Source organism: Myxocyprinus asiaticus, chromosome 10 (genome assembly GCF_019703515.2).
Source record: "Myxocyprinus asiaticus isolate MX2 ecotype Aquarium Trade chromosome 10, UBuf_Myxa_2, whole genome shotgun sequence".
Lineage (NCBI taxonomy): Eukaryota > Metazoa > Chordata > Actinopteri > Cypriniformes > Catostomidae > Myxocyprinus > Myxocyprinus asiaticus.
In genome coordinates, this window is record NC_059353.1 from 15,085,669 (window position 1) to 15,099,437 (window position 13,769).

The 13,769-nt window shown below is 39.7% G+C and overlaps 1 protein-coding gene across 37 annotated transcripts in view; it reads left to right on the forward strand.

Annotated features, from left to right (window-relative positions):
• The first annotated feature begins 1,823 nt into the window (after nucleotides 1–1,823).
• Nucleotides 1,824–13,769, forward strand: part of fn1a (fibronectin 1a) — a 49,166-nt gene continuing 37,220 nt past the window's right edge. For 23 of the 37 annotated variants that reach the window (XM_051708976.1, XM_051708989.1, XM_051708965.1 and 20 more), the window contains exons 1-14: nucleotides 1,824–2,136; nucleotides 2,438–2,563; nucleotides 3,338–3,475; nucleotides 3,576–3,707; nucleotides 4,183–4,320; nucleotides 4,613–4,771; nucleotides 6,007–6,204; nucleotides 6,302–6,484; nucleotides 7,248–7,424; nucleotides 9,302–9,457; nucleotides 9,596–9,724; nucleotides 9,924–10,067; nucleotides 13,101–13,222; nucleotides 13,332–13,500. In XM_051708976.1, the coding sequence (XP_051564936.1) occupies nucleotides 2,007–2,136; nucleotides 2,438–2,563; nucleotides 3,338–3,475; nucleotides 3,576–3,707; nucleotides 4,183–4,320; nucleotides 4,613–4,771; nucleotides 6,007–6,204; nucleotides 6,302–6,484; nucleotides 7,248–7,424; nucleotides 9,302–9,457; nucleotides 9,596–9,724; nucleotides 9,924–10,067; nucleotides 13,101–13,222; nucleotides 13,332–13,500 (2,101 nt within the window). In that variant the 5' untranslated portion in view covers nucleotides 1,824–2,006. The remainder of the gene's footprint in view (nucleotides 2,137–2,437; nucleotides 2,564–3,337; nucleotides 3,476–3,575; nucleotides 3,708–4,182; nucleotides 4,321–4,612; nucleotides 4,772–6,006; nucleotides 6,205–6,301; nucleotides 6,485–7,247; nucleotides 7,425–9,301; nucleotides 9,458–9,595; nucleotides 9,725–9,923; nucleotides 10,068–13,100; nucleotides 13,223–13,331; nucleotides 13,501–13,769) is intronic. The other 14 variants (XM_051708997.1, XM_051708999.1, XM_051708996.1 and 11 more) reach the window with 2 other exon arrangements.

Genomic DNA, 13,769 nt, shown 5'->3' on the forward strand with positions numbered 1-13,769 from the left:
AATAGAAAATGGTGATTATAGCAATGTCAGTTCAAGCTTTCAGTTAAAAGAGACTCCTTGATAGAGTTAAAGAAGCACAAAAAAGCTCAATTTATAGTACCATTGTTGTCAGATTTTATGGCTGATTTGAAATATATTATTAGTCAGTTTTGGTTATTTCAGTCTACCTCATTCAAGTAGAGTATACAAGTACTTGTACTTGTATGCCTATAGCCTGTATAGAAAACAGCTGCCCAAGGGAATAACCAAGATGGGTGCAGAGTGAACTAATTTGCCTTAAAGGAATTTTGGAATTAAGCTGTTTAAATGGAAGCGAATGTCGTTAAAAACTTTGTGGACAACACTATTTAAAAACCTTTTAAGAGCACGATATCTTGCATATCAGCTCATAAGCATAGATTACACTAATCCTGGGGGCGGGTAAAGAAAGGAGTTAGGAGCAGACTGCAGAGAGATCACAGGGGAGACAGGCATGTAGAATAAAGCATGCATGAGTCAAACCAAACATCTGGACTAGTGACAGAAATCTCTGAATCATTTGTAAAGAGGCAATCTGTCTCATATCATCATGTGAAGAATTGAAATACATGTGTGGTGGTATGTTTATTACAAGCACAGAAAGCGCAGAACGCAGTTTCTAAAAAGTCTAATGGTGTTTAAATGGGAGATCTGTCAGCACAGTGACCTCAATTCATAGAGCAAGAGGAGTGAGTACAGTTTTATGAGAGGGTGCTGACATCAGCCCTAGCTTTTCATGAATGACCTGCAAGATCAGCCATAGAGATAGGAAATGAGTAGCTGATATGAAATACTTTTGAAAAGTTTAATTGTCCTGTGGTGTGGCATCCATCTAAAATGATTTTTAAAAGCATTTTGCAACAGTAATTCTGTTCTAGTGAAATGACTGAGAATGCATATTTGTACTTTTGCCACAATGCAGGACAATTTTAAATGAGTTAATGAGGATAAAAGATGATTAAAAATGGTGAAACCCGTAAAAGAAATTTCAACTCGTTACAGGACCTAAGATATACAGTTCCCCTTAGACATTGATATACATGAAAACATAAAATTGTGATGTTGCTAAAGAAAAAGTCCATAGACACATTATAAATCAGTTATACATATATAATTCTATAGATCCACCTTTCTGTGAGTAACAGAAAAGTACCAAAAAATACATTTTTTGCTTTATTAAACACATTGAATATGAAAGTGACTATTAGCCATTTGTAACTAGAATCTGAATGATTAGGCAAATCGTATATTTACCTCTTGCGTTTGCTTTATGATTCCTCTCTGACTGTTTATTTCTCTGAGGGTGATAGTAAACTGAGAATAAACTTACTTACTTTTATCAGCAAGGAAGTATTACTGAAGTTGAGAGGTTCTCTAATTGGTTTCATATGGGTGTAGCGCCCTGACCCATCTGTGAATGGGACATGGAACTTCCATGTACTTCAACTGTAGCATGATCTCTAATAGATTAGTAGTTTCCTTACGAAATACTGTGACTCGAAATGGACTGGGTCGATTTGGGTCACTTATTGAACACTGGAGTAGAAAATCAAATGCAGATTCTTTTTTAAATTTAAAACTGAAAGTGAGTGAACTGCATTGACAGTGCCTGCATTGACAGTGCCCCCCCCCCCCCGCAAAAAACAAAAAACAAAAACAAAAAACAAAAAACAAAAAAAGAAGAAGAAGAAGAAGAAGAAGGATCGAGCTAATATGACGCTCTCCTACGCGTGTGTAAGGGTTGTTCCTCCGCCCGGGCGGAAAGTTGAGGTCAAATAAAAGCACTCCGCACATCTGAGCTCTCCACAGAGGTGCGCAAGAGAGTTGGAGGGGCAGGACGCACAGAGAGAGTGCAACGAGTGCTTGGAAACTTGGAGAAGCTGCGGTGAGCCTGAAAACCTCAGCAAGTGAAGTGCGTCTCCTCAAGCCCCCAAGAAAAGAAGGGTTAACTATTTTTGTACAACTGCTGCTTCATCTCACTTGTGAAAATGTCGGGTGGCCCTTTGGGCACGGCGCTGGCAGTGGCTTTGCTCGCCTGCGCTGTGCAGTGTATGCCGAAAGCGACGGGGAAACATAGGAGACAAGCTCAGGAACACTCGGTGTCATCTGTATCCCAAGGTAGGTGCGATCACCAATTTGTCTGATTTTGTTTACAACTAAAGTGCCTTGAGAGAATGGACCGTTTAGTCGCATCTTTGGGGTTTTGCGCACGCTAATAAACCAAATGAAAAATGAATGAATCTTATGACTTTGAAAGATAATTGTGTTTTAAAAGCTGGCAAATGCACATCAGGGTTCCTGATTTTATTTTATTTATTTATTTATTTATTTATTTATTTATTTATTTTCATGGTTTGTTGTTGAGAAAGTTGTTTATGAATGTTTTAGAGCTCAGAGAGTGCTATTGTGTCCTCTGCAGATGGCTGTGTCGAGAATGGTCAGTTTTATGGAGTTGGACAGCAGTGGGAGCGCAGTTATCGGGGCAGCACTCTGCTCTGCACTTGTCACGGAGTCTCTGGTATTAAGTGTAAATCAAAGCCCGATGGTGAGTTCCTCCACGTTAGTTCTGACTTTTGACCCAGCTTTTCCATGACTATAGTATCAGGGAACTGGAAAAGTAATGGAAAGGAATAAATTATTAAAAAGTCATGGGAGTTTGGATTGTAGAAATATATTTACTTATTATTTCTAGTTATTCTCAGCTCTGAACTATTTAATCGGCTAAAAAAAATTGCTCTTTTTGAGTGCAATCTCTGTAAAATGATCCTTAAAAGTGTACACAGTAATTTTTCCTCATTAAAAAAAGTTTTACTCCTAAAGAAATGAACAGTCATTTTGAAACATATGTACAAAGTAATGTGCACTCACATGAGATGATGACTCCAGTCATATCAGTAACCTTATAAAAGTTTTATTCTACATGGAGAGGGTCCCCTCATGGGGGCGGCCATGTTATAATCACATGACCAGCCTAATACTATTCGCTTAATCTTAGTTAAAGCCCTGTTATTGGACACTTTAATTCACACATGGATTAAATTAATCATGACTGACTGAGAATAGTTAATTATGTGCACCTTTCAAAAAAAACAAAAACAATTCATGGAAACTTCATGGAAATGTATTGGCCAAATGATGTGCTGAAGAACGATTCCTGACTCGGCTGAATTAATAGTTAATATAATGCTTGTGTTTTTGCATTTTGCAAATACAGGTAGCACACACTGAGGACTGTAAACAGGGGTTATTGCATATGACATCTTTAAGATGAGTGTTAATAGTGAATAGTGTGAAGAACAATGTGCATGTGTGTTCCCAGCTGAGGAGACCTGCTATGATAAAGTAAATAGCCGCTCCTATCGAGTTGGAGAAACTTATGAGAGGCCCAAAGATGGGATGATCTGGGACTGCACTTGCATTGGCTCTGGTCGAGGGAAAATCAGTTGCACCATTGCGAGTGAGTAGACTGGAACTTTCCTTTACTGCACTTTACTGCAGTCTGGGAATGATACGTATTGGAGTTGTGCTTCTGTTTACCTAATTGGCCACTGTTGTAGACCGCTGTCATGAGGGAGGGCAATCCTACAAGATTGGAGACACCTGGAGGAGACCGCATGACACTGGAGACTACATGCTGGAGTGTGTCTGTTTAGGCAATGGGAAAGGAGAGTGGACCTGCAAAGCTGTTGGTGAGCTTTTACTGTTAAAGGAACAGTTCACCCAAAAATGAAAATTGTGTTATTTGGTTCCAAACTCCTATCCTGTTATTTTTTCCACAGAAAAAAAAACACACACACACACACACACAAATGTAAAAATCTTAATACTGGTGACCGGGGGCTGTCAAGCTGTCAAAAAAAAAAAAAAAAATGTCATGAAGTAGTCCATACAACTTGTGCACTATATTCCAAGTCTTCTGAAGCTGTACGATAGCTTTAGTGTAAAGAACATGTATTATGTCACTATTCAGCATTATAACAACATACAGGTTTGGAATGACATGAGAATTTCCATTTTTGGGTGAACTAACCTTTTAAATTAATTAAAGTGGGATTGGGAATGAAGGAATGGAACTGAAATGCATCATATTAGAGTTAAAACTCTCAAGATCCACCAGTACAGATGTTAAATCCATTTTCTCCCCCTTTTTTCTTTGCTTGATAGCGGAGCGTTGTTATGACAATTCAGCTGGTACATCCTATGTGGTTGGTGAGACCTGGGAGAAACCCTACCAAGGCTGGATGATCGTGGACTGCACCTGTCTAGGGGAAGGAAATGGACGCATCACATGCACATCTAAAAGTAAGAAAACCACTTCAACCTTTTAAGAGTAGTGGAACAGTCCAAACCACACATACCTCCAATCCAACTCGTCCATTTGTCCAATTGGATTGCACTTTAATTATCCACTCAAAACCAGTGTAGTTAAACCCTCTGGCATCAGTGCAAGGACATTGTAAAGTGGAAAGTAGAGGGAAAAACTTTCACCTCTCTGCTTTTTTATGTTGTGTACTTAAAAATTATTTTGTTATTTTGAAGAATAGCAACACGGTTGTGGTGAGATCCATCTGATTTTGTGTGTTGTGCATCACAGACCGCTGTAACGACCAGGAAATGCGCACTTCTTACCGTATCGGAGACACATGGAGCAAAACAGATTCTCAAGGGCATGTGCTACAGTGTTTATGTACTGGTAATGGACGTGGAGAATGGAAGTGTGAGAAACATGTGTCAATGCACTCTACTAGCCTGGGTAAGAAACTCACATTAATACTATTCTTAAAGGAATAGTTCACCCAAAAAGGAAAAATAATTCAGTTTTTATGTTGAAAATCACCATTGTGTCCTTGAGCAAGGCACTTAACTCCAGGTTGCTCCAGGGGGATTGTCCCTGTAATAAGTGCACTGTAAGTTGCTTTGGATAAAAGCGTCTGCCAAATGCATAAATGTAAATATAAATGAAAATTTACTCACCAGCATGTCGTTTCAAACCCGTACATTAAAAAAGGAGAATTTAAAAAATCTTGGTGCTATTTTCCATATGACAGTTCATAGTGACCATGCCTGTCTTTTGACGTTTCAAAGACTGGTCAGTTTGGTCTTGGATGTGTGCATTGCAGTGTGCCTAATTGCAATGCACACGTAGATGACCTGGTAGTATACTCATCAGAATGGTCATACCACATCTCACTTCTACACAGTTTTTGAATGCCTAGCAAAAGCTTCACTTACTATAAATTTGGCAGAATGTGAGTTTATACAAGTGACAGCCACATACCTTGGTAAAGAGGTTGGGCAAGGTCAAATTCGGCCTGTGGAGTCCAAGGTTACAGCCATTGCCGACTTTCCGGTTCCCACCACCAGAAGTAAGTTATGCAGATTTCTAGGCATGGCGGCGCAGTTTCTGTAGGAAACTGTTTTCCACCCCCTCACTTGTTTGTTAAATCCGTCTAAACCTTTCATATGGTCCGTTGACTGTCAGCATGCTTTTAAAGGGGTAAAAGCCCTCTTATGTAGTGCTCCTGTTCTTGCGAGAGATCCTGGATTCATATCCCGGGTGAGGCCCCATTCATGCAAAATAAAAAAACACCAAGAAAGTGCTATAAAAAAATGCCCCCCCCCCCCAAATTAATTAATTATGGCACCTAAAATGCAGCTGTCATATGACTTCAGAAGACTTGATATATAGCACACGAGAATAATTCACTACATTTATAGTGCTTTTCTTGGTGTTTTTTGCCCTTTTTGGAGTCTGTCAAACGTGGTCACTATGAACTGTCATTGTATGAAAAAAAGATGCGTGAAGATTCTTCAAAATTCTCCTTTAATGTTCTACCAGAAAAAATAAGTGCAAATGGGTTTGGAGCAGTATGAAGGTGAGTAAATTATTATTTGTCATTTTGGATGAACTGTTTTACTACTTTACTCACCAAAGACATGTGGAGGAATATGGAGACAAAATCTGTATTCTTGTTATTTGTACACTAGGTACTGGGTCTCGAGTGATTACCAATGCCCAGACTGCAGTATTGCACCCAGTGGCAGTACCAGAGTACCCTGCAGAGGGAACCTGTCTGACAGACAGAGGTCTTTCCTACTCCCTAGGCATGCGCTGGATCAAGACCCAAGGCAGCAAACAGTTGTTGTGTACCTGCTTGGGTAACGGTGTAAGCTGTGAAGATTGGGGTTAGTGTCTTCATTCATCACATCTTTCAGCTGATGTATGTGACTGAATTGGCATATCTGAGTTTTTCATTGTGTGACGTGATGTATGTTTATACAGAGGGCCAGTCTCAGGTGTATGGTGGTAGCTCAGATGGCCAGCCTTGTGTGTTCCCTTTTGTGTTCATGGGAAAAACGTTCTACTCCTGCACTTCTGAGGGCCGCAGTGATGGACAGCTCTGGTGTAGCACCTCATCCGACTTTGAGAAAGACTACAAGTACTCCTTCTGTACTGGGAACAATGGTGAGAAAAAAATGGATATCATAGTTAGTAGTTTGATTTTCTTGACTAGTTTAAAGTCCACTCATAGCTTAAGGGTGCACTCAATAATTTTTCTCTAATAAAAAAAGTTTTCACATGAAATAAAGGCTCCAGTCATATCAGTAGCCTTAGGGGTCGTTCAGACCGAATGCATTCTTGTGCTAAAAAAAGCTAGACCCAGCGCACAAAATAGAATGCAGGTGTCTTCAGACTCATTTTGAAAAGTTTCTAACGTTTCTCAAACTTTTTAAATTGACACAAAGTGTAAAAAACGAGGCGCTCCTTCACGAGACACTAAAAAAACAGCAAGCGGTCGTTCAACGGTCAAAAACGTCCGTCTGATGCATGTTCACATAGAAATACATTTGAAAAACAGAGTAGATTCTCGCAAAAACAATTTTGTGTGAACGGCCCCTAAAAATCTCTAGTTTATATCTACATGGTTTTTCTCTTATCAATTTAAGCAAGTTTCATGTTGATTCTTATTTATCCTTAAGAGGCTAGATTTGGTGTGGGTTTGTGCAGATTTGGCTCAGATCTGGTAACTAGAAGGATGCTATTTCGAGCTTCAATCCATGAGCCATGACAATTTAGCCTTTGAGCAAAGCACTTATCCCCATTTTGCTCTAGGATGATTGTACGCATAATAAATATACTCATAGTTGCTTTGGAAAAAAAAGTTTCTGTTAAATTGACTACTTATTTACTTGTTTCTCACTGATGAGTAAATATCTCTGTCTTTTAGTTTTGGTGGCAACCAGAGGAGGAAACTCAAATGGTGCCTTGTGCCACTTCCCATTCCTCTTCAATGGCCGTAACTACACTGACTGCACTGCTGATGGCAGAAGAGATGGCATGAAATGGTGTGGCACCACCTATGACTATGACAGAGAGCAGCGCTTTGGCTTTTGCCCCATGGCAGGTAAGTGCTGGTTTTACACTACCAGTAAATGTTGGAGCGGGTCAGGACTTGACTGGAACTTGGCCCAAAGGAGGCTGCAGAGTTAATATTATTAAATCATTTTAAGCTTGCAGCTGTTCTGGAAATGAATAACCTTGAGCAAAACATTTTATCTTCAACATTTCCAAGATACTGCGAGAGGCTGTAGTCCAGGTCTGTTAAATATTTGCTTGTCTTGCCTCCCATGCCCCTTTCTAGATGCATATTAGAAAAAAATTGGAAGGATAAAGGTGTCATTACGTGCAATGTCTCACAGCCTTTTAATAACCTTGTGATCTTTGTGGGAGGTGATCTGGTAACCGTTAAGATGAGGATGTTAACAATGTAGAACAAAAGATCACTCAGCACCTATTCAACCATATTTACATAAACGCCTCCTGCTGAATGAGCACTGATGGTTGTCTCTGACACAAAGGTGACAGTTAGTGCCAGGCGAACCCTAGAGAGTTTATTGATAGTGCTGAGATTCAGTGACTGAAAATATGTGGAAGGTGGGGCTGCTCTTTGTGTTGCTATGTGGTGTCTGTTTTGTCAGGGGTACAGATTTTTGTCCCTAAGCAGAAGGACAATGTTCATACAAATATCAAACCAAGTGGCATCTGCAGACAAATGGTGCTAGACCTTTTCTCAGAACTAACTTTACTCTTCTTAGCAATGTTTAACCAACTTTTATTTTGGTTAGTGGATGTATGAAGTCAGTTCCCCTCAAGTTCACACAGGTGTCCTAGCAGAGTGCCGACTGGTGTAAAATAGCTCATCACATTAACTATGGACATGTTCCATGAATGTTTCCCCAACCAAAAATTCTTCTTAGGTCTAAAATACTTTTGTCTTAATTTTTATCAATATATCTTTTGTATTTTTAAACCTGATAAACTTCTCTGTATGTCATAGTGTGTCATAAGTGTGATACAGTTTGTGGCCACTGGATGTACTGTGGTTTTTACTGAATGTGTCCAGTGATTGTCAAAGGAAGAGCACATTTTAACAATTGTACTTTAGAAGCAGCAGTCTTTTTTTATGCACACATTTCTGTCCATCTCTGATAGCCATGGCCCTCGGCTGTGCAGGGCTGCAGACAAAGGGAAGTTGACTTGGGACCAGAGTCTAGCTGGCAGTGGAGCATATACATCTGGCTGGCCTCCAGGGCAGCTGTGTTCAGAGCAGCCTCCTCCACTCTTAACCTTGGAGCTATTTACCCACTCTCATCCCTTTCTTATAACCCAGATGTCCTAATCAGTGATTTCCCAGTTAAAACAATAAGGCCTTTTGTGATAGTTATTCGTTTTGGCTGTTTTGCCTTAATTGACCCCCAATTTGTTTAGCAGATTATTAATGCTGAAATCTATTGGCCACATCTCAAGAGAACAACTTCAGTACCTCAAATTCCCATTCATTTTGAATGGCTCCCACAATACTTAATGCTTCTTGTTAGAAGGACTTAAGGCTTATACTCCGGGTATCCGCATTGTGGATTGCTCTGTGCACAGTATGTGTGATGCAAATTGCATCATCAGCACAGCCACGCGGCTTGACTGCACGCTGCCTAGATTTTCATGACCCACGCATGCCGCCTAGATTTTCTTGACCCGCGCACACATTTTTGGCAGGAGAGTTGAGCATCATTTGGTAGCTTCAGAGCCAGAAGTTTGTGAATAGAGTAATGAGATTATCACAGGGGCTTTTAATAAGTGTATAATTAAAAAATACTTCAATTTTAGTTTGGCAAGTATTGATGAAATGCATACATTGTCGTAGCGTAGGAGTAATAGCATTTTCTCCAGGTTTATAGTTTGATATGACTGATGTAAATGGTTAACTTGATTTATTTCCATTAGCCCATGAGGAGGTGTGTACCACAAATGAGGGTGTGATGTATCATGTGGGTGATCAGTGGGACAGACGCCATGATGTCCTGGGTCACATGATGCGCTGTACATGTGTGGGCAATGGCCGTGGAGAATGGAGCTGCGTCGCCTACTCGCAACTCAAAGGTGAGAGGTCACAGCTGTATGTGTATTAAGGACAGGAAATAAAATTCTTTCTCTCTCCCTTTCTGGGGTTTTGATGTGATGAAGTCTAGTGATGACTAGTGAAGGAATCCATTATATAAGTGTCTCTTCATGTTTCAGACCAGTGCATTGTGGATAATTTGACCTACGAAGTAAACCAGACTTTCACTAAACGGCACGATGAAGGCTACATGATGAACTGCACCTGTTTTGGTCAAGGCCGTGGACGCTGGAAGTGTGACGCTATCGGTGAGCCATCAGTTATCTCCTTTTATTCTACAGTATTAGTAATAAGAAAAGAGGTAGAGATAATTTTAGTGGGCACTGGTATTAGGAGGAAGCCATTGAGGAAATGGGACATTTGCTTAAATGAACTTTTCTTGAAACAATTAGAATGCTTGAGCTAATGATTAGATAATGACCATGTTACTCTGATTTCCATTTCCAGATCACTGCCAGGAGCCGGAGACTAAAGTGTTCTATCAGATCGGAGAGTCTTGGGACAAAGTGATCCAGGGAATCCGCTACAGGTGTTACTGTTATGGAAATGGAATTGGAGAGTTAAGATGCGAGCCTCAGCAATCTTTCCCTGGTGAGTAAAAGGCATCTTTTCGGGTGATATTTTATGGGACATATGTTCTCTCACTCGTGTATGTGGGTCAAGCTGTGCGCTTCTATTAGCAGTCTTGTGGGCATGGGTGGGGAGGGGTGAGGTTTGGAAGTCAAAGGCTTCCAGATGTTTACTGAGAGCAAGGGTGCTGTTTGCCTTTTCTCCCAGGTGCTTTGCTGGAGTAGCGATTAGTGTTTGCTCTTCCTTGTGATCTTTTATTTTACAACTTTAAACAAATGCTCGTCATCTGGCAGTGTCAAGGATGTTGGCTTTCAGATGTCCTAATCCACACCTTGATTTGGGTGGGTCTGTGACTTTGTCTGTTCTCTGAAGTTCTCTGGACATACACCCACAGCTGTCTCAATCACCCCCCACAGCCCTTTTGGTGTTGTTTGTTTGATATTGAGGTTCTTTCAGCCTGTGCAGTCAATTTACTTGAATTTCAACAAAACCTGTTACTTTTTCTGCTTGCCTTGCCATGGAATCTGTAAAGTCATTCAACGATTATATAGTTTCCATCGTTAATGACATTGTTGACTCAAGTTTGAAACTTTGGTAGAGAAACATTTTTAGCAAATTACTGCTATGCTGGTTGTCTTAATCCAGTCACATTTAGCAGAAGTGAGATTTGTGTTTTTATATGAATTTATACACAAACACAACACTCCCCCTTGAAGATCACACATTTATAATGTTTTTTTTCCCCCTCCAATTCTGAAAGCTTATTATGGTCAAAAGTGGTCCCTTTGCTCAATGTAAGTAGAGGCAATAACCCTTAGTAATGGCGCCCAGCTGTGAGAGGGCTGGGAATAGTGGGGGTTAGGCTGGTGCAAGCTGGCAGAGCGTTGTGCAGACTAAGTGAGCTTTAAATGCTGTATACAGACTACACTGCCAGTGGGCTGTCATGGCATTAATTGGGAGAAATGGGGACCAGATTGAAATGAAAGCCTGGGATCAGAGGCAATTTGGTGATATTGCCATATGAGGCTAGAGGACACTTGAAGTAAAATTAGTTTTAAATACAGTGTTGGGAAATGTGTTAGATAAATAATATTAGAAATGTACTACTTCAGAAAAGTAACATGTTGCTGAGGTTTGTCTGCTGGATTTCAAGCTTTGAAAGCATGAGACAATGACCATGTTTACACGCACTTAAGAAAACAGTTTATTCCAGGGTTTTTGCAGAAAGCAGCGTTCTGAAACATCATGTAAATGAGAATGCTGATTTCCTTTTACCACTTAAGGAATAAAGAGAAAGCGGTTTAACACACCCATGTTTCTCCTGAAGAACGTGGCTTAATGTGATCATGTTAACACAGTGGCATTCTTACAGTACGCATGTGCATAGACAGACCGGATAACAAACTTCATAGGATGGAGCCCAAAAAAAGTCAACACAGCGGAAAGAATTCAACATTTCTGGGAGTAAAGTGGGAAAAGCATATACACTATAAACTATACCCATTTATAAACACCACTGTAAAATACTGACGGTCCCTCATGTTTGTGTATATGCACATTGGGGGAGTCCCAGAGTTTGAAGTAAGAGGGAAACCCCACTATTGCAGCGCAATTCCGCTGCAGGTCTTGATGGAATGTTAAGAAAACAAACACAGCAACAACTCTGGTATATCTGGAAATAAAGCGAAGCAACAGAGAATAAAATAGCTAAGTCTTCCTCAGATGCCATGTTTGTTATTTACATAAGTGTCGGGGGTTAGGATAACGTTGCTGTGTAGAAAGCTGCTTACTAACTGAGCCGCATGTATATGGGAGTAAAGAGTATGCCACTTATACAGTGCATGTAAATGGGAATGCTGTTTTCCTGCAATAACTCCCTTTTTTTTTTTCAATAAGCTGCTTTCTGGTGTCCATGTAATCATAGTCAGTGAGTGTCCTCTCCCCCTCATGTCTCAGTGCTGAAACTGGTAAGAATCTCATAGAGAAGTGTTAACTTTCCCATTTCAGTGTCTCCCAAAAGGAACAGAACACACTATTATGCTACAAACATTTTTTACTCTTTCTAAGAACACCTCTGACATCCTTAATTCAATTTTTATCTCAGAAAACATCTAAGTTTGTTCTCAATATGCCAGTTGTTATGCAAACACTGTTCAGATACTCTCTGTTGTATTATAACCAGTATTTGTTGTTTTAATAGTATTAGCACTGAGAGTTAATTGCATGGTGTTTTATAGTTTTGCGTAGCCAGACCTAAACAGTATAAAGCCACATTGCTGCTTATTTCGGCCAAGTACTGCCTACTTGGAATGGAAGAGACCATCTGACTGACATGTTAAGTGACCAACTAATTCATTTGTTTTTAAATGCCAATTAGGGATGGGTTTATCGTAAATAGACAATACCACTATAATAGACTGCAGTGTAAAAACAAAGTACTTAAATAACTAATGGCGCAGCAGTCTCTACAAATGATTATACAGAAAAAACTGAAAAATAGCTGAAAATTTACCTGTGATACTTTTGCCCATCCAAAAGTACAGTATATTTCACAGAAACATGCTACTAATTCCCTCAACAACAAAAAAATAAATAAAAAAATAAAATCTAAATATTTTTTATTTGATGTCACTAACTTGGTAAATATTGGAACAAATAAAGTGATATTTCATCCTCAAAAGCACTTGTATCAACCTGAAACCTTTTTAACTCCACTTTGTTTCCAGATGGACTAAAGAAAAAAGAAAAGAAAAACAAAAAACCCTGTGCGCCCTTATTACCTGAAGTTGTATGAAGTCAGCCAATCAGAATAGAGCTTAACATGCACTCAAATACTTAATTTCTTTTTGAGCAATATGCATCAGGCATTCAGTGAACAAAGTGTGGGCAGCTCATGTGTGGCTGACACTATATGTGTCCTATGAAAACAGATTACAAATGCAGTAGCTCTTGGCTTCAAATATGATTTAAATATCAAATATCTTTTAGGAACCTGTTTTGTGCCCTGTATAATTATAGTGATTTAGATCCTCATGTCTGTATACTGTATATCAGGTGGTCAACGTCCAGTCCAGGTGATTATAACAGAATCTGGCAACCAGCCCAACTCCCACCCCATCCAATGGAATCCCCCGTCTTCTGCGCACATCACACAGTACATACTCAAATGGAGACAGGTGAGCCTCTTCTGTGCATTCTTGGACCCAGTTCATTCCTGTGCCAAAACAATAGAATGTGACTGTGTTAGGGAGTCTATTGAGCTGCATCTTATTAATTTCTGAACAGAAAAACACCCATAGCCAATGGATGGAGGTCACTATTCCTGGCCATTTGAACTCTTATACCATCGCTGGACTGAAACCAGGAATCACTTACGAGGGTCAACTCATCAGCATCCTGCACTTCGGACGTAGAGAAGTCACTCGGTTTGACTTCACCACTACCTATGGTTCATGTAGGTCATCCACCTTTGTGAATGGCTTTTGTCATTACATTTATTGATGATGTTGCTTAAGATATAATATGATGGTACTTTATTAATCCTTTGGAGGAAATTGACAATACAGTACAGAACTATTCAATACAATACAATAAAAATATACTCAAAAAATGTTTTGTAGTGCAAAGATTGTACAAATGTTGAAAAGGTATTTGTGCTAATACAGAATGAATCAATATATAGACATTGTATCCTAAGGCTTGTCCAGTATTCGCAAGCCATCT